General features: G+C 42.0%; 1 protein-coding gene across 1 annotated transcript in view; it reads left to right on the plus strand.

The window, feature by feature from the left end:
• PGM1 (phosphoglucomutase 1) overlaps positions 1-19949 on the plus strand; it is a 68803-nt gene that overhangs the window by 27772 nt on the left and 21082 nt on the right. Inside the window, exons 2-7 of the mRNA XM_069593424.1 lie at positions 8982-9144; positions 9490-9636; positions 11191-11316; positions 13923-14113; positions 15597-15751; positions 18960-19075. Of these exons, the coding sequence (XP_069449525.1) occupies positions 8982-9144; positions 9490-9636; positions 11191-11316; positions 13923-14113; positions 15597-15751; positions 18960-19075 (898 nt within the window). The remainder of the gene's footprint in view (positions 1-8981; positions 9145-9489; positions 9637-11190; positions 11317-13922; positions 14114-15596; positions 15752-18959; positions 19076-19949) is intronic.

The raw sequence follows: 19949 nt of genomic DNA on the forward strand, positions 1-19949 counted from the left end.
AATATGAAAGTTTCTTGTCTGAAGGGAATAATCCTTAAATCCCCCATATGGTTTAAATGTAATTTGTGTCATTGTGAAGGAGTACTGGCGAGGCAGGCGAATTCATTAGGCCAAATTGGGTTCGCTATGCTCGACAGTAACGTTTCTGAAGATGAAGTTCAACCTTTGCTGGAGAGCTCAAACAAATGAGTTTCTTAATAGCTGTCCCACTTAGTCTGAGCGTCTTTGGAAGCTTAATGTTTTTAATGCTTCTCCTTTTTTACCACACTTCACAGTCCATCTAACATTGCTGCTTCTGGTAATATTTTTATATGGGGTTGAGTTCTATAGTGTCCATAAAATTATGACTCAGGCCCATTTTTAGAATAGAAGCTTTTTTAGGGCAAGTATTATATCTTTTTGGTTTAGTTTTGCATGCTGACAAACACCATGCCAACACACGTAGTTGGTAAAAACATTGCTCTTTGCTTTGAGGTACCAAACTCTCTCCTTTGGAGCCTTAGGCTTGATGTGCACTTGAATTGCTGGGTATTCACTGGCCTGTGCAGGAGCCATGAGAGATGAGAGTCTTTCCAGTCCATGCCTCGCTGTGAAGCTGGCTCACATGCAGTGAAGTAAAAAAAGTGTATGTGTCCATAAGGACGTTCCATACTAGAGGGAGTCTGGGTTCACCTAGTGACCTGATTCCCCAGGTTTCATACATAGGACTTCTCAATGCTCAAACACTACTGTCTATTTCCATTAGTGTTAAATAATGTTTTAAATATGAAGATGGTCTACTGGAGAGGAATATTTAAAAGGCTTCAAAGTGAGAGACCTTCAGATAATGAACCCTGAAGTGGCATATCAGCTGTTTGGAGAGATAGGGCTGGAAGAGCACCAGCATTATAAAGTTTGCAATGATTCTTTTAAACTACTTTAGAATCAGAGTAGTTACATCTGGAATACTTTCTGTATCAGTCAGTTTTTAGGTGGTGAGAAACCTGTACAAGGCCTAAGAATAGGCTTAATTCTGGAGAAGTATAGCTTTTACAATAGTTTCGACGTGAAACAATATTTTTAGAAACAAATTTTGGTTCATACAAAAACACACCGATAAGCTGAGGTGTTCTAGTATCTGATATGGCTGCTGTCTTAAAAAAAAAAAAAAAAGGCATTTGCCATGCTTTGAAATAACGCCCATCAGATCTTATGCTACAAATAAACTCACTTTGATGCTTGTGGGGTTTTTTTGGTGTGTGTGTTGAACATCTATTTTAAATTTTCATAATTGTGCCTTGAGTATGATTTCTCGTTTTATGGAATTTATTTGCACTGACCGTAAACTGTAAATAAAATAAATAAATGTATGGGAAAAGCCCTTAAGAGAACATTACTCTCCCTAGCTCTGGATTCAGAAAGAGCTTCGAGAGAGAGTGGTCAACCACTAGCAGAGAACATGCTGGAATGTATGAGCAGAGAAGCTTTAGTGGGAATATTGGAGCCCCTTGCAACCAAGCATTCCTGAATCTTCACTGGGGTTTCAAGACCTTGTTAAGAAACTACCGATTACTTGGTTGGTTGCTCTGTTATTCCCAATGAAAAAACTGTTCAGTTGATATTTCAGAAATATGGCTCTATTATTAAATATGTCAAGACATATATACTGGTATAATTTGTGAACCTATCAAAAACCAGAGAAAACTGGCCACTGAACTGAAAAAATACGAATTTAAAAAGTGCACTTGTAGTAAGTTGAAAAATACTGGGTGTATAGACTACTAAAGCAAGCTTACTTCACAAGAGTTTTAGTTTTAAAAATGCAATAAGGGGCAAAAATGAGCTATGAAATATAATTATCTTTTGACTGACTGGTTTTCAGCTTAATAGATGTGTCTTGTGAATTGTGTTAGTGTTATGTCTTGAGGTCCTGCTTGCAGATGGGCCAGCTCCATTTGCCATATGAAGGAGACCAGGCTCCCTTGGGAGCAGGGTGCTTTCTGCTCATGGCCTGTTAGTTCTCGGTCCTGTGTGAGCAGCGCCTGGAACAGAGAGACATTCTTGCCTCACAGAAGGCTGTCTGCTGCCCCCAGGGCCTGTCTGCTTTTGGACCTGGCTGGACAAGTTAATAGGAAAATACCCAGATTTTCGTTTTTCAAAGGATTACTACTTTTCCCTTGAAAACTTGACTTTTATGTGCACGTCAGACTCCCCAAACATGTGGCATAACTAGTCTCGATTTACTTTCCAAGTCCCCTTAACAGGTTCACCAAAACCTTGACAATGTTGTTGTTCAGTTGCTCAGTCATGTCTGACTCTTTGTGACCCCATGGACTGCTAGGCTCCTCTGTCCATGGGATTCTCCAGGCAAGAATACTGAAGTGGGTTGCCATGCCCTCCTCCAGGGGATCTCTGCAACCCAGGGATCGAACCCAGGTCTCCCACATTGCAGCCCTGTTCATCCCTACTTTTCTGTAAATTCATGGGAATGACCAGTTGTTGATCATTCAGGGCATGTCTGTGAGTCTCTATTCTTCTAGAATTGAATACTATTTAGTTAAATCTTTGGTGGCCAATGAATAAATCTGTTCTGTTTGATGCCTTTTCTCCCTTCTAACTGGGATTGCATGTGGGAAGTAAAAAAAAAAAATCACTTGAGTATCAGATATTTGAGTATCAAAATGACGGTGATGAAAGGAAACCAGAAGTAACTGAGATCCGTCATTTCCATTTTAAGACTGACCTTTAATTTGCGAGATGGCATGAAACAACTTTAGCTGCAGATGGCCTTATCAGAAATGACTGCCAGCGAGGCTCTGGTTTAAGGGTGTCAGTGGCAGCGGGAGCCACACCATGGAGTCTTGTTCACGAACCTGCTCCTTAGGACTGCACTTGCTCCGCCTTTGCCTGGCTCTGGGAGAGGAATCTGGAAGCCACCTGGTGTTTGTGACTGAAGCCTGCTGCACGCAGCACCCTCTGGACCTATCTCCACCCTAACAGGGGAATGAGGCAAAAATAATTGAAGGGTATTTGGCGTGGTTGTGGGCAGAATGTCCTCATCAAAACAACACTGAAGATCTGCTTTGAGTGTGGGTGTGGGTGGGTGTTTGGTCCTTTACTTTTTCACATGGGGCGACGACAACAGGAATTAACCCTGCTTCCTCATTGAGAGGGATCATCCAGGCAAGATCTCTATTTTAGTTACTCGGTTGACACTGTAGCAGCTCCAGGTTGGACAGACTATTTTGGGGACCCTTGATTGCTTTCTGGACACCCTCGCTGAGCCAAGTGGTGGAAATGAAAGATGAGTGATTTTGATGAATGGATTTCTGGGAAACACAGAAAAATGGAAGAAGGTCCTCTCCCTCTGTTGACTTTTACTACGGCTCCCTACTATGACCAGAAACCAGGAACTAGTGGATTACGGAAGAAAACCTACTATTTCGAGGAAAAACCATGCTATCTGGAGAATTTCATCCAGAGTATATTCTTTTCCATAGACCTAAAAGATCGCCAGGGAGCCTCACTGGTGGTTGGTGGAGATGGGCGGTATTTTAATAAATCGGCAATAGAGACAATAGTGCAGATGGCAGCTGCCAATGGGGTTGGTATACGATAAGTTTTGCTATGTTTCTGGCTCTCATATAACCTCTTAATTCTGCAAAAATATACCGAAGTACAAAGATGTGTATGTTGTATACACCTCAATGCTACTAACATCTGATTAAGTTTGATTATGACTTCAGAGATTGTATATTGTGATGTTACCCCTGAAATTACATTTGTCGCATTGGGATTTGGGGATGTAAACTCAGTTTCTTATGCTCTGTGCCTGTTGCTTGAAAATGTACCTGTTGCTTTTAGACATTTAAAGCTCACCCCAGCCTTAAGCTGTCTTATCTACATTCTAACCAGTTTTGAGGGGCACTCTGTCCTGCGTAGGAGGCTCTTAGGAGCCACGGAGAGAGGAAGATTTTGTTTTCTTTCAATGGCTTCCTTGTTGAAGTTCAGTCACTTGTCAAACAGGAAAACAAAAGCCAGGGCACGCTGTTATTTGTGGATCCTGGTAGTTGTGCAAAAATGCTGGGAGAGAACTGGAAAATGTTAGGTGTGAGCCTTCCAAGAGGACCTGTTAGAGGGGAACCCACTTATAATGACCTTGGATACAAAGAAGTCCTGTGTGTGGTGAATTTGTGCAGCAGGGTAGAGATAATAACTTCTGTGAGCCTATAATATAAGGAGGCTCTGCTAAAGCTCTGCATTGTGAAAAACTGTGTTGGCTGAATTAACCAAATCGGAAGGAATCTTGCACCAGGAAGCACTGATCTTGATAATCTAACAATTTGCACAGTCTCACTGATTTACAGGAAGGCAGGCATCAGAACATTTTGCTGTTTTTGCTCTGCAAATTCCTCCGTGGGACCAAAAATACATTTTTAGTGTTTTAGATTACACTTAACAATAATTTGGAGCACATAGTCCTTCAGTACTTATAGATTTTAAAACGTTGTTTTATTTCCTTTCTGGAAGTGATTCTGAGAACATAAAATTTAGCATTATAACCAAGTGCGTTAGGCATTTATTTTCAGTGTATTTTTACAATACACTAAGCAGGTGTGATTGCAAAAGTCAAATTTAAAAAAAAAGCATATGTTAGTTACCAAATTCTATTTAGAAGAGTTTATACATCCTATTGTTGTTAATGTGAGATTCCCTTTGTACCCCAGTTTCAGAATCTGAATGCTTCTCATGTAAAATTTGCTGATAAAGCACTCAAATATGAAATTATGATGCATACACATTTTTAAGATAAAGTGTGACATGCTGTAAATTTCATCTTTGAGGAGAGCTGCAAAGGCAATGGTATTAAGATGCTTTTAATCTTTTGGGAGAGAACGAATGAAACATTATTTCTCTGCATATATCTAGATTGTTGAGTGGATCTGGTACACTGTCCCCTTTGCTGTGATATATTTGGCTTCATTTCATTCTTGTGCAAAGCAGAAGGATGTGGAAGGGGTGGTAGGAATGTGTAATTCAGGCAGACCCTGCAGACTTTCTCAGATTTACGATCTGAAGCTTTGCTAAATAATGCATTTAAGTGCTGATAATTGACTAAATATGGTAACTGCCTATTTGTTAGAGCTGTGGCAGCCCAAGCGATATTTTCAAGTCTTTTCAAGGACATTCCTTATTAAAAATAGTGTTGCATTTGAAGTACTTGTGCTACCCAGCTGAATTACATAAAACGTTTAGTAGACCAATAAAGCACTTTCATCTGATAAAACCTATCAAATCCTATTTAGCTTGATTTCTTTTTCTAACATATCCTAAATTCTATTTTAACATCCCTTTGATTGTGGGCAGAATTTAGGGAGGCAATCTAAAGGAAAGATAATTTATTGCCACAGATTTTGGTATTAATAGAAGTGAGGGTTCTTTCCTCAGTTTTGTCAATACCCACTATACCCATGAGCCGATTCTAAGAGAGCTTTTCAGCCTGGCGAGCTACATGGAAATAATTTCATTTCTTCCCTTTAGTACGCTTTTATCTGGTACATTTATGGGTAGTAGAATACACTTTGCCTTTCCTTTTATTTGCACAGAGCTGTCTGCAGTTACAGGCGATTTTAATGTGCAAAATAAAACATTGGTAGGGTCTCATTTATGGTACTGGTATCTCATTCAGTCCCCAGAGATTTATCCTTGAGATAATTTTAGAAATGAGAATAGAACCTGTATGTATGACTGGCAGAGCAAAGAAAATGGAACCTTTTGTTTGTTTGTTTTGTGTTTCGGAGAAACATAAACAAATACCAAGCCCTAGTTTCAATTGAAAGGAATATTTTAATGTTTGCTCCCTGTCGTGGTTAACTATAAAATGCTGAGGGAGAAGGAGGTATCCAGTTTAGCAGCAGGACTTGAGTTACGCAGAAGGGAGCGGTGGGCAAGAGTAAGGGCAGGAAATGCTTTTTGGTGAGGGACTCTCAGTGCAGGGCTGAGGGGGTTGTCTCTAAGTTGGTAGACATTTGGGACCCAGGGAAGGGTTGGTTTTGTTTTTTTTTTTTTTTTTTTTCCCTTTTTTGTGTTAAATTGCATTTGTGAGTTAGTCACTCAGTCGTGTCTAACTCTTTGTGACCCCTTAGACTGTAGCCTGCCCAGCTCCTCTGGCCATGGGATTTCCCAGGCAAGCATACTGGAGTAGGTTGCCATTTCCTCCTCCAGGGGATCTTTCCTAGCGAGGAATTGAACCCGGGTCTCTTGCACTGCAAGCCGCTTCTTTACCACTGAGTCACCTGGGAAGCTCGTTGCAAAGTATACCTAACACAAAATTTGCTGTTTTAACCGTGTTTAAGTATGCAATTCAGTGGTGTTCATTACATTCATAATGTTCTGCAACCATCACCACTGTTTCCGGAACCTTTTCATCATCTCATCTAAAACTCTGTACCCACTAAACAGTTAGTCCCCACTCTCTTCTTCCTGCCAACGTTGGTTCTGCTTTCTATGAATTTGCCTCTTCTGTGTCCATCATATAAATGGAAGCATCCGATACTTGTCCTTTTCTGTCTGGCTTATTTTACTTAGTGTAATGTTCTCGAGGTTCACCCATGTTGTAGCATGAATCAGAATTTCCTTCCTTTTAAAGGGCAAGTAATATTCCATTGTATGTATATACCACATTTTGTTTATCTGTTCATCTTTCAGTGGACATTTGGGTTGATTCCACTTCTGGTTAATGTGAAGAATGCTGCTGTGAACATGGGTGTGCAAATACCTGTTTGAGTCACTGCTTTCTTTTTGTGTCTGTACCTAGAAGTGGGCCTTCTGGATCATATGGTATAGGGAAGGTTTTTGAACGGGGGAGGAACACAGAACTATGGTCTAGAAAGCTAAACTAGGTGGGCCCGGTAGGTCAGATAGATTCAGGGAGGGTAGAGTAAGGGAGGTGCAGGTGGGAGAGAGGCAGGGGAGATTGAGTCAGGAGCTATTACAATGCTCCAGACATCCTGACGGGGAGGAGGACAATAGAGTAATATCTCCCAAATATCAAGTTGAAGATGAATATTCTTGAGCGGAATTCATGGGAAGAGTCTGCTCTGGGAGGTCAGCTATACCTGTTCTTGGGCTCAAGAGAAAGAATCTACCATGGGCTTCCCTTGCTTCTCCTGATTTTCTTACTCACTTCCTGGTATAATCCTCTCAGTCTTGGACCATTACTGACTGCAGATTTCACCATAAGGAATGGTAGAATTATGGGGTGACCTGTGTGGCATGGCTTAATATTCGTTTATCAGCTTCCCCTTCTATGTTAAGCACATACGGGATCGAAGTAGAAGTCAGTGTGCTTGATGCACACACGGAGTTTTCATATTACTCCACCAGTCACTGTGGCTGCTTAAATTGCCATCTCTAAGCTCCTCTCATCAGAATTATGGAACTGCTCAACCACAAAGCAGTTTTCATCAGAACGGCACCCAGAAAATGCCGGAAGCGTGAGATGTTACCATTCCCACTGTATTGAGTCAGGGAGTTACCACTTCCTGAGGGAGGCAGGACATAAGAAATACATTAGAATAACAGAAATTGTTCAGGGATAGACATACAAGAGCCAAAAGGGGCCTGGAATGAAGCGGCTGCTTCCTGGGAGGTGGTTGACAATGGAGAGGTTTAATTATAAGCCAGTCAAGCTGTGAGTGACCTACAGGAAGTTGGCAAAGCTAACAATCTCAGAAAAACCTCCCCAGGGAAGCCAGGTATCTTATTGGCATGTTCAGTATTAGAAATGCATCTTCCACCATCAAGTCATTTCTTCAGCTGCATTTATCTTGGGTGGGGCAAGAAGAAATAGCAACTGGAAAACTTAAATACGTCCCTGTGTCTTCAGAGGGGAGGGTGGAAGAAGGGCACAAACTCCTCCTTTTTAAAATCTTTTCATGAAGCAATCACATGTTTAGTCAGAGGAACTGACGGAATTCCCTTCTTTTCCGACTTGCATCATGTTGAAACAGATAAAAATTACAATCATTTTAGCAAGAAGCTGTGCTTATAGATACCATTTGTGAAAGATATGGGCAGCTGAGTTAAGAACGCAACCTGTAGCTCCTTCATGTAGGTGGTCCTGGCTGGTTTACCCAGTCACACTCCCAGCATTCCCTGCCTCAGGCCCAGGAGGAAGCCCAGGTGCATCCTAGTGTGGATAGGTGTGTTCTGCTTTGAGGAACCCATTGTATTAGGTTTGACATATATTCACTACCCTGTGTGAAATAGCTAGTGGGAAGCTGCCAGGGAGCTCAGCTCAGTGCCCTGTGATGACCTAGAGGGATGGGATGGTGGGGGGAGCTCCAAGAGAGAGGGGGTACATGTACACATATAGCTGGTTCACTTCATTGTACAGCAGAAACTAGCACAGCATTGTGAAGCAATTATACTCCAATTAAAGAAAAATCCAAGCTTGAACGGCAATAAATTTGTGAGATACATTTTATAACATTTCTTCATACAAAGTTTGCCCCTTTTACTTTTTTAGATATTTTAGTTTACAAAAGCCTCCTCTTTGGGTTAGAATTCCTTTAACTAGCTAAATTTATAGTCTCTCTTCCAATTTGGATTGACAGTATGATTAAAGTGGATAAAAATGTGGGTTTTCCCACAGATTTATAATGTATCCAAATTTTATGAACCTAATCTGGAAAGGCCCTGTTTTCTTTTCTTGCCAGAACCTTATAGCACTCCCAGATCATACACTATAAAGTCCCCCAAAACTATCGGAAGAAATGGCTTTGTTCAGCAATGCTGATTCTATTTCAATAATAGTGTTACTCAACAGCAACTATAAAATACTTCAATATAATAACACTAATAACCCAAGCTGTTAGGAGTTCATTAAAGGGCATCCTTTTTGGTCCAGTAGAATACATCTTTGTCCATCAAGCTGTTCTGGCATCACTGTGCGGTGGCTCTGGATGTATTGAATATTAAAGTTTCTGGATTTCTTCTAGATTGGTCGCTTGGTTATTGGACAGAATGGGATCCTCTCCACGCCTGCTGTATCATGCATCATTAGAAAGATCAAAGCCATCGGTGGGATCATTCTGACAGCCAGCCACAACCCAGGAGGACCCAATGGAGATTTTGGAATCAAGTTCAATATTTCCAATGGAGGTGAGTTTGCTGTCATTTTAAGCACAGCCAATGTTATGTTCTTTAGGACAAACCAATAACCTAGGCCTTAGAAGGTCAGGATTCCGGTTCTCATCCTTAGCAAGAGAGCTTTTTGTTTCCTTTTGGTGAAAATGAGATGCTTCTCATTTTGCCATACCTGAATATGAGATGCTCTGCATGAATGATCATTAACACATTTTCTTTTAGAAAATTCTGATACTTTGCTGCTTGAAGGATGGCATGGCAGATGCACTAGTGAAGAGGAATTAGTCGATGAGCTTTGTGTTCTTTGTATTTCCATGTCAGCTATACAAAATGACCTACTGTTTGCTGTTCGATTTCCAGGTCCTGCCCCGGAAGCAATAACTGATAAAATTTTCCAAATCAGCAAGACAATCGAAGAATATGCAATTTGCCCTGACCTGCACGTAGACCTTGGGGTTCTGGGAAAGCAGCAGTTTGACCTGGAAAACAAGTTCAAACCCTTCACAGGCATGTTTACTCCCCTCCTCTCTTGCCCACTTCTAGTTCCAACTTGAAGGATTTGCCTTTCAAAGTTTTAATAAAGTGGGTCTTTATCTCTGGAAAGATTGTGGTCACCAAGCTTTGGATGCATAAATTAGGAGGTCTGGAATTGGGTCTGGGAGTCTAGAGACCTGGGCTGTCTGGGCTCTGCTGGGGATCAGCTGAGGGACCTTGGGTGAGTCAACTCTAAGTCTCTCAGCTTCAGTTTTCATACCTATGAAACGTACAGCCTTGATGAGAAGACCTGTGACATCATGTTCACAGCTGTCTTTTATTGAGCTTTTATTATGTGCCAGGCTCTTCAGATGCATTATCTCATTGGATTCTTACATTAGCCCTGTGAGGACAGCGCTATTACTATTCGCTTTTTCCAGATGAGGAAACAAAGGCAGAGAGAACTTGAGGAACAGACTCAGGGTCACATAGTCTGTGAGTGGTAAACCCGGGTTCAAATGCAGGTGTGAAGGCATATTGTTGGTGAGTGGTAAACCCGGGTTCAAATGCAGGTGTGAATGCATATTGTTGGTGAGTGGTAAACCAGGGTTCAAATGCAGGTGTGAATGCATATTGTTGGTGAGTGGTAAACCAGGGTTCAAATGCAGGTGTGAGAGATTCCAAAGCCTGGCCCTTGATTTAATTTTCAGTAAAATCAACTTAGACCATTTTGGGGGCTAAATTTAAACTCCCTGTGTAGCAGCTGTGGCAAACATTTTATTGTTGAACGCTAATGTATGATTATAATTGATGAAGTTATTAATACAATGAGGATGAGATGGTTAGCAGTGTGACTTGTATTTCGACTTTGCTGTTACATGTGTTCTTTCCTCTGGACTGCAAGTTTGTGGGATGCATTTTGTGTTTGAACCTACCCAGAAGGACTGATAATCGCATCCCAAGGAAGAGGAAGGGGTGCTTTGGTACATCTTGAAGACATTCTTAGGGTTTAGAAAATACCAGTAGAGAATTTCTTAAACATCTCATGTTTTGAAAAAGTTCAGAGCCCTGAAAATTCAACAAGACTTAGTTCTTGTGTTTGTTTTATTCCTTTAGCAGTGCATGTGAAAAGTGATTCATTAAAAAATTTTTCTCTGCTTTTTAGCATTAAGTCTTAATGGCAATGGGCCTGGAAAAAGTACAGTAGGTGTTACATTTTCTGTTATTTTTTGACGCTAAAATACACTTCCTGGAGATGCATCAACATAGCAGTCGAGCAGTTTACCATCAGGCAAACCTCTGTCGAAATTCCTCAGTGTGCCACATCCCAGCTGTGTGGGCAAGCTACTTAATCTTTCAGAACTTGAACTTCTCGTCTATAAAATAGAACTGATAACATTTACCTCTCAGGAAATTTGTGTTAGTTTTGAATAAGAGATCATGTAACAGCCCTGGCACACTGGAGCTGTTCCATAAATGTCCTTTTAAAGTAGCAATTGCATGTTTACAGCCAAATAATCATTTCAGAGGATAATATTTCTAAAAGTGTTCAGTTCCTCCATCTTTTAATGTTGCTTGTTCTCACAGTGGAAATTGTGGATTCAGTGGAAGCTTATGCTACAATGCTGAGAAATATCTTTGATTTCAACGCGCTGAAAGAACTGCTTTCTGGTCCAAACCGACTAAAGATCCGTATAGACGCCATGCACGGAGGTATGGAGCCCTTTCTCTTTCCTTCTCTTCTCTCAAAGCTATGAAGCAGCTCTCGACTTTGTGTATCATGATACCTTAACAAGCCTTTTCTTAAGCCTGTCTCTGGCAGTGCTTACACCATTACTCTGCAGTCATTTCAGAGTAATATTCACACAGATAAAATCTAACTGTATGCAGCAAAAATTCCTCCTGGTAAGGTAGTGTGACGGTCAGTGTTTCCACATTAAGCATCAGGTTTTGAGTAACATGCAGCTATTTTTGTGGACTCTCCCTCCCCCTCAGAAGATGCCTTAGATTCTTCCTAAACGCCCCCGTCTATTCCCAAGGGGAGCCATGGTTTGCTAGGTCTGATAAATGTGCTCCTGAGCCCCACACCCCAGTTTCCGGTTCCCACATGCGCCTTTTCTTAGAAGCTGACCAGAGCAAGCTGAGGGTTCAATTCAGGAGCAACAGGATGTATGGCTCTCCCTCTTCTTCCTCTATGGGTTTTGTGGCCAGATCATTAGAGGTGGCAGCCGTCACCGAATCAGAGCCGTGAGGTTCTCTTGATGTAGGAATATGGGAATTCCTGAGCCCCTGGCTTGTCTATTTGTTTTGTAATAATTTGGAAGTTTAGGATCTTTTTCTTAAAAATCTATTCATTTATTTCTTATTTTTGGCTGCATCAGGTCTTAGTTGCAGCACGTTGGGTCTTTCCTTGTGGCATCCAGGTTTCTCTCTAGTCATGGCGGGAGGCTCTCTAGTTGAGATGTGCAGGCTCAGTAGTTATGGCATGTGGGCTTAGTTGCCCCGCCACATGTGGGATCCTGGTTCCTTAACCAGGGATCAAACCCACGTCCCCTGCATTGGAAGGTGAATTCTTAACCACTGGACCATCAGGGATGTCCCTAGAATTTTAGAATCTTTGAGTGGCCACGATTTTCCCTGGTGCTGGAATCCATCTGCCTGCCTAGTTGGGGAAGACTTTTTGCCTGTGCTTGAACCCTTCCTATGATACTGTCAAGGTCCTTCTGTTACACCGTAAAATCTGTTAGAAAACGTCTCCTGGTGGCTTGAAATGGTCTGTCTCTGGAACTTCTTCCCTTGGGTCCTAACTTGCCTCTGGAATCTCGCAGAATGGGCCTCCTTTATTCAGACAAAGGCCATTCTGACTTTTCAAAACATTCAGCAGCCGCGTGTTGAGTAGCTGCTATGTGTATGCTTGGGGGTATGGATGTAGTCAGGGATGCTGTAGACAGTTCCTTCAAAGAGCTTGTGATGCGTGGGGAGATGAAGTGGGTAAGAAACCAACCACTGCCAGGCCAACAAAATGAGGCTTAGATAAAATTTCAAGTAGTCTCCTTGGGGTGTGGAGGAAGGCGCAGTTTGACTGAAGGTATCAAGAGAGGTTTTCAGGAAGAAGTGGCGACCAACTCAAGCTTTTATGAAAGAAAGATGCAAGGTGGTGGAAGCTCCAGTGATGGTTATACCCAGCTGAGGCAGTGGCTGCAGTCAAGGCATGAAAGATAGAATGGAGATGTCGCATTAGGGGAATGAGCAAAAGCCTTGGCTGGCTCGAGTATGGCACTTGTGATGGTGTATTTCCCAGGAGAAGCTGTCTCCAAGCTGACTTCTTTCTCCAAGCCTTTCAGTTCCTCAAGAGTCTCGGTTTCTGTGCCCCTCACAGCTCTGGCTGCCTTGTCCTCATCCTGAGGTGTGTCAGTAGCCTCCTTAGCATGCCCCCAGTGGGAGACACGAATTCTATACTGTCCTGACCTCTGTCGCATATATTGGTGTTGAACCTTCCTTGGTTGAAAGCATTTAGAGACGAACGTTCTTGATCATAACACTATGTATCACTGTAAAGTATGTGACGGGTTTTCCCTGTTGTATGTTGTTACTGTGTTTTTGTTTGTCTGTATTCTTTTAATCAGTTTGTTGGAAAGCATGATAGACGAGAAAGATTAGGACTCTGAATCCTAGCTCTCACTCCTGCTATCTATCTGTGTAAGTTTGGGCAAATAGCCTCCTCTCAGAACCTCCGTTTTCTTCCCCTAAATTGGAGGTGGTAATCATAGTACACAAGCTTTTATAAAATATGGGCTGTTGCTTGTTATCAGTGCCTCATATCTATTAATTCATTTAATTCTCACGTCTACCCTGTAAAGGTAACTACTATTATTATCCTCATTTTGCATTTGGCATAGATGGAAGCACAGCAGAGAGATGAAATAGCTTAAATAACTTTCCCCAAAATGGTACAGCCAATAATTGACAGCTGAGATCTGAACCCAGACACTCTGATTCCAGAGTCCAGGTTCTTAAAGCGCTAAGTTGTAGCACCTCATGGGCCATTTTGAAGGACTGAGAAAATGTTTAAGAAGCACCTGTGTAGCAGGATCTTCATAAGGTTCGCTTCCTTCCCTTCCCCCACTCTTTCCTAATCCCTCATTATTCCTGCTTGTAGAACTTTCTACTCCAGACTCATCTGCCCACAAGCCCTTGAATACAGTTTGCACACTCTCTGCCGTTTGTGCCATTCTCCCTAGATCGCCTCTACCTAGTCCCCAGTCCTCACCTTCTGTGATCAGTTTCATTTGTGGTTCTTCATTTCATGTTCTGCATAGTCGTGGGACCATATGTGAAAAAAATCCTCTGTGAAGAACTCGGCGCCCCTGCGAACTCGGCAGTGAACTGCGTTCCCCTGGAGGACTTCGGAGGCCACCACCCTGACCCCAACCTCACCTACGCAGCTGACCTGGTGGAGACTATGAAGACAGGGGAGCATGATTTTGGGGCTGCCTTTGATGGAGATGGGGTGGGTGCAAGTGCATTTACGTGGACTCTGATGCAGGCCTGGGGTGGGTGCAAGTGCATTTACGTGGACTCTGATGCAGGCCAGGCCTAATGTGCTCAGTGGGGGAAAGCAGGCCCTGCAGCCTGGAGTGCAGTCAAGCTCCCTCATTGCACCTGGAGTCGGGGCTCAATTATTAGAAGACCCTCTTGACAGGATGACTTGAAGTAGAACCATGTGTCTAGTGTTTGCTGAGAAGGGCAGGGTGATTGGGGCCTGGTTATCATGTCTTGACTGGTGCTCCATGAGCTGACTGGGTTCTCGATCTCCATCCTTAGGTAGATTTTTGCTCTTAGCCAGCAGCTGGATCCTTGTTCAATCTCTGGAAAGGGTTTTGGCCTTATGATATACCCATCTGTTCATTCACATTAGCTGAAAGATGAAACTATAATGAGAGAATTAACAGTTTATTCTTTAGCTACAGTTAATATTTGAAATAAACATGCTCTTTTATTTGCATTGGTGAGTATGTAACAGACAAGGAGGGACAGTGTCTTAGAGATAGTAAACATTACACATATTTACTTGGTTAAAAATATATTTTGGTGGTTGCTATTGTTCTTTAACATCAGCTGGAATTCATTGTTTCCTATAAAATAGCTTTTTCAATGTTAATATTTTGAGAAATTAAATAGCAGAGATTGGGACATTCCCTGGTGGCTCAGTTGGTAAAGAATCCACCTGCCAGTGTAGGAGATGCAGGTTCAATCCCTGAGTAGGGAAGATCCCCTGGAGAAGGGAATGGCAACCCTCTCTAGTATTCTTGCCTGGAACATCCCATGGACAGAAGAGCCTGGTGGGCTACAGTCCATGGTGTCTCAAAAGAGTCAGACACGACTTAGTCACTAAACAAATGCACAAGCAGACATTATTTTCAGTGTGTCTTTCTGTTGCAGTGCATCCTGGGTTTCCTCTTTACTCTCAGTTACTTGAGCGCTTCCTGTATATCAGGCACCAGGAGAACAGTGAGGTGACAGCATATTTTGTTGGGTCCTGCACCAAATGGAGGTGCCAAGATTTAGGAGCCTTTCCTTGAGGAAATCTGCTTTTTCCTTGGAGAATGCCTGGTAGACCTAGCAAGCTTTAAACAGCCCACATTTCCTCTCTCTGTGATCTCTGCTGTCTTCTGGGAGAGAAGAGAGGTGATTGGTTCCAGAGTTTGGAGAAGGTCAGGGAGGTTACATTCAGCTGGCCTCTGGAGGGAGAACAGAGAATTCAGCCTGGAAGGAGTTTGCACTTTAACTCAAAACAGTTTTAGCTCTTTGGCACGGAGGTGCCATTGGCCTAGTGGTGCTGTACAGATCAATTAGGAATAAAGTCCAGTGTGTAGAACCCAGTATGAATAAATGTATCAGCTTTAAATTTTACAAAACCTCCATGTAAGATCGTTCGGTTTCTTCAGCACTTTGATTAAAAGATCTCCCTTTGAATTCCCCTTCTCCCAAAGGATCGGAACATGATTCTGGGCAAGCACGGGTTCTTCGTGAACCCTTCAGACTCTGTGGCTGTCATTGCTGCCAACATCTTCAGCATTCCATACTTCCAGCAAACTGGGGTCCGTGGCTTCGCACGCAGCATGCCCACCAGTGGTGCCCTGGACCGGTAGGTCTCTCCACTCCCTTGATTCCCAAGCAGGCCCTCATAGTGCTGGGAGCACCCTTCCTCCCCTTTCAGCTCAGACATCTGATACATACGTAGTGTGTGATCTAGGGGTTTTCTTGAAGGAAAGGAGTCATTTTTTCTGGATTGGATGTGCCCAGTGTGCTGCTTTAGCACTCTGCATTTCTCCCATCCTGGCTCTCCTCACACTGTGTGCTGAGAGTCTGTTTACTTGACTATCTGCCCTGTTGAACTGGAAACTAATACAGAGAAAAGAATGTCTTTGTCACTGTGCTAAACTCTGACTGATCATGGCGTGCCTGGTACACACACACACACACACGCCTCATTTTAAAAAAATGAGTGATTGAATGTTAATGGATAAATGAATGGATGGCAGTTCTGCTGTAGTCAAGATATCGTTCTAGAGACTCACTTTGGGCGGTGTGCACAGAGTTGGGGTGAAAGACTGACGTAAGATCAGTGTTTCAACAGAACTTTCAAAGAAATGTTCCCCATCCAGCGCCCATCAGATGCCCATACACACAAGCATAGTAAATGGCCACTTATTCAAAATCTGAATAAACAGAAAGCTAAAATAGTTTTAAAAATACATTCAGTTTCGGAGAAACAAGGGACCCAGTGACAGTAAACAGTTGGTATCTCTGACTTGCTTGTTTATTATTGTATATCATCTCATTTGAAAAGGCTTTAGGTTAGCTTATGAGATCATGTTTAAAACATCTGATGAATGGAAGTCATAAATGAGCACAAACCAGAGATATTGACTACATCATGTTAGGTGTCCAATAAATAGTTCCTGGATGAATGGGTAAAGAACAAGTGAATGAATGAAAGGCTGAGGCTAGGGGGAATGTATATACTTGGTTCTTATAATCATAACTATTACTCATTAAACATTACCTTATGCTAGACACTAAGCATGTATTTTAAATCCTTTAATTCTCAGACTGGCCCCATGAAGTAAATGCTGTGTTTAATTCCTCTTTACAGATGGGAAAACAAAAGGAAAAAGAAGTTAACTAATTTGCCCAAAGTCACCCAGTGAATGAGGTAGCAGGATTTGAACCCGGAACCTTTGCTCCCAAACACTGGGATGTGCAGTGCAGTAGTTTTCTGGTGTGTGTGTGTGTGTGTGTATTATGGAACTAGTGCTGATTTCACTTCAGCTAACAAAGTAATGACTAATAGCATATAGTAATTTGTAGTTGACACTGGTTTGTTTTTACATTCACTGTCTCGATTGACCCTCATAGCAGTCCCTATTTTATTTTTTTACTTGTTTTGGAGTATAGTTAATTTACAACGTTGTGTTAGTTTCTGCTTTACAGCAAAGTGAATCAGCTATAATTCGATATAGCTAGACTTTTTTAGATTCTTTTCCCATAAAGGTCATCACAGAGTCTTGAGGAGAATTCTCTGTACTATCGAGTAAGTTCTTATGAGTTATCTATTTTATATATAGTAGTGTGTATATGTTGGAGAAGGCGATGGCACCCCACTCCAGTACTCTTGCCTGGAAAAATCCCATGGATGGAGGAGCCTAGTAGGCTGTAGTCCATGGGGTTGCTTAGAGTCGGACACAACTGAGCAACTTCACTTTCACTTTCACTTTTCACTTTCCTGCATTGGAGAAGGAAATGGCAACCCACTCCAGTGTTCTTGCCTGGAGAATCCCAGGGACGGGGGAGCCTGGTGGGCTGCCATCTATGGGGTCGCACAGAGTCGGACACAACTGAAGTGACTTAGCAGCAGCAGTAGCAGCAGCAGCAGTGTGTATATGTCAGTTTCAATCTCCCAATTTGTCCCTCCCCAACTCTTTTCCCCCTTGGTAACCATAAGTTTGTTTTCCCACCTGTGACTCTATTTCTATTTTGTAAATAAGTTCATTCGTACCATTTTTTTTTAAAGATTCCACATGTAAGTGATATCATATGATATTTGTATTTCTCTGTCTGACTTACTTCACTCAGTATGACTATCTCTAGGTCCATCCATATTACTGCAAATGGCATTATTTTGTTCCTTTCTATGGCTGAGTAATGTTCCATTTATATGGTATTTGTACCACATCTTCTTTATCCATTCATCTGTCAGCCAGAAGAGTAGTTAGCATCTTTCCCAGGACTCCACAGCTACATCAGAGCTAGAATTAGATCCTAGTCTTTCTGCCTCCACATCCTCCCTGCAAAGCTGTGAGCTGGTTTGTGGCCACACTATTGTCCATTAGACTGATCAGGTCCTGAAATAGCTTCTGTGTAATCCAAAAACAGTCTAATTCCAGTTTATGTGGATTATATGTGATAATCCACATATAGAATCACAATGGAAAATACTTCATTACCCAGAAACTTTATTTTCACAGTTTTAAAAATCATCATTTAATTTTCCTCAAATATTAGAATTGAAATATGATATTGTTTTGCTAGTAATAAGCATTTTGGGAAGCAAATCTCACTAAAAGGGTGAATGAAATGTAGGTAACTTTTCCTGCTCAAAGGGAAAGGAATCTAAAAAAAGAGTCACTCAAAAGTTTCAAGTAGACTAAGGATAATATAGGGAGAAGTAAAAGATGTGTTGCAGGGGACAGGGGACCATGGATTGGTGTGGATGCAGCTAGTGCTGATGGGAGCCCCCCTGGGCCCTGTCCTTGCAGGGCCTTCCAGGGAATGGAAGGAGCACTGACTGGGTCGCAGGCAGTGGTCATCCTGGCTGTGTGACCTTGGACTGAGTCACATAACACCCTGGGTCCTGTCTCTCTCTCTGTGAAATACTGACCTCCCAAACCCAATATCTTCTGGCTCTATAATTATAGGTGCCTCGAAACGTCATTCTTTTTGTTCATTATGGAATGGTTATAAATGCTGTCAGTATCCAAAACACATGGGTTTAAATAGCCCCCCAAACAGTTTCGTCCATTTTGCCACTGTTATTTTTTCTCAAATATTAAATTCAGTGACCTGAATTAATTCTTTCTTCATACTCTTCTCCCCCTCCTCTGACTCCACATATAATAGCCCATTGTGCACAAGTTTTCTCATATGATTTTCCACCAACCTTAGAATTATGTGTACCTCTGAGCAATGCTAAGTGGAACCCTTGATTACAATAACGGTTGCTATTTTCCATCCCTCACATGGCTACACTAGCAGTCCTGCTGTGATGTAACTTTGATTTCATGCCTTTGAAGGGTGGCTAATGCTACAAAGATCGCTTTGTATGAGACCCCAACTGGCTGGAAGTTTTTTGGGAATCTGATGGATGCAAGCAAACTGTCCCTTTGTGGGGAAGAGAGCTTCGGGACTGGTAAGTATGCAGCCCTGAGCTGTTTTTTTCCCTGTAAAAGCTACTTGCAATGAAAGCTTAGACTGCTAAAGCAGACTGAAATAGCAACGGTAGCTGATATGTCCTAAATCAAGATACAGCTTATTTATAACAACCCTGATGGAGTGTACACACTTGAAGAGCAGCGAGCACGTTCCACTGGGGTGGGTTAATTATACTTTCAGAGGGTCACATCTACCAAGGCAGGAAGTTTGGGCAGCGTGGCCATTGAGTCTGTGGGGATTAAACAGAATGATAAACACATTTTTCTCCCCTCAGTGGTCAAGGAAACCTTTATAAATGTTTTTATTTCTAGGAAGAAATATGGTGGAGTGAGTCAGTTTTTCGTTTTTATTTAAGAGAAGTTTTCACCACAGTGCTAAATCTTCTTCTTTAATAAGCATGTGTTTTCTGTAGCAACAGGTTGTAATTTATTAAGGTTATGTGGAGGGAGACCATTAGGGTGGAACTGAGTTGCTAGGTAATCAAGAAATTGACCATGAAGCTCTATATGTAAATTGTGGTGTAATGAAAGAGTAGAACACGGTATGCTTAGGGGATGTTGCATGATCCTTAGACCCCACTTTCCATGTTCTCCCTTCTTTTTTGTAAGTTTTTAAAAGTTTAATTTATTTTTAATTGGAGGGTAATTGCTTTCAATGTTGTATTGGTTTCTGCCATACAACATATGCTTTCCCTCCTTTTCTATGCCTTTCCAGGACTGACTTGAAGTCCCACTTCCATGACCTTCCCAAAGACCCCATCCTGCATCAGTCTCTCTTCTAAACATTCACTCAGGCTTGTGGCCCTTTCCCCAGGGTTGTCTCCAGCAGCCAGGTTGCAAAGTACTTCAGTG

Source organism: Ovis canadensis, chromosome 1 (assembly GCF_042477335.2).
Source record: "Ovis canadensis isolate MfBH-ARS-UI-01 breed Bighorn chromosome 1, ARS-UI_OviCan_v2, whole genome shotgun sequence".
Taxonomy (NCBI): Eukaryota; Metazoa; Chordata; class Mammalia; order Artiodactyla; family Bovidae; genus Ovis; species Ovis canadensis.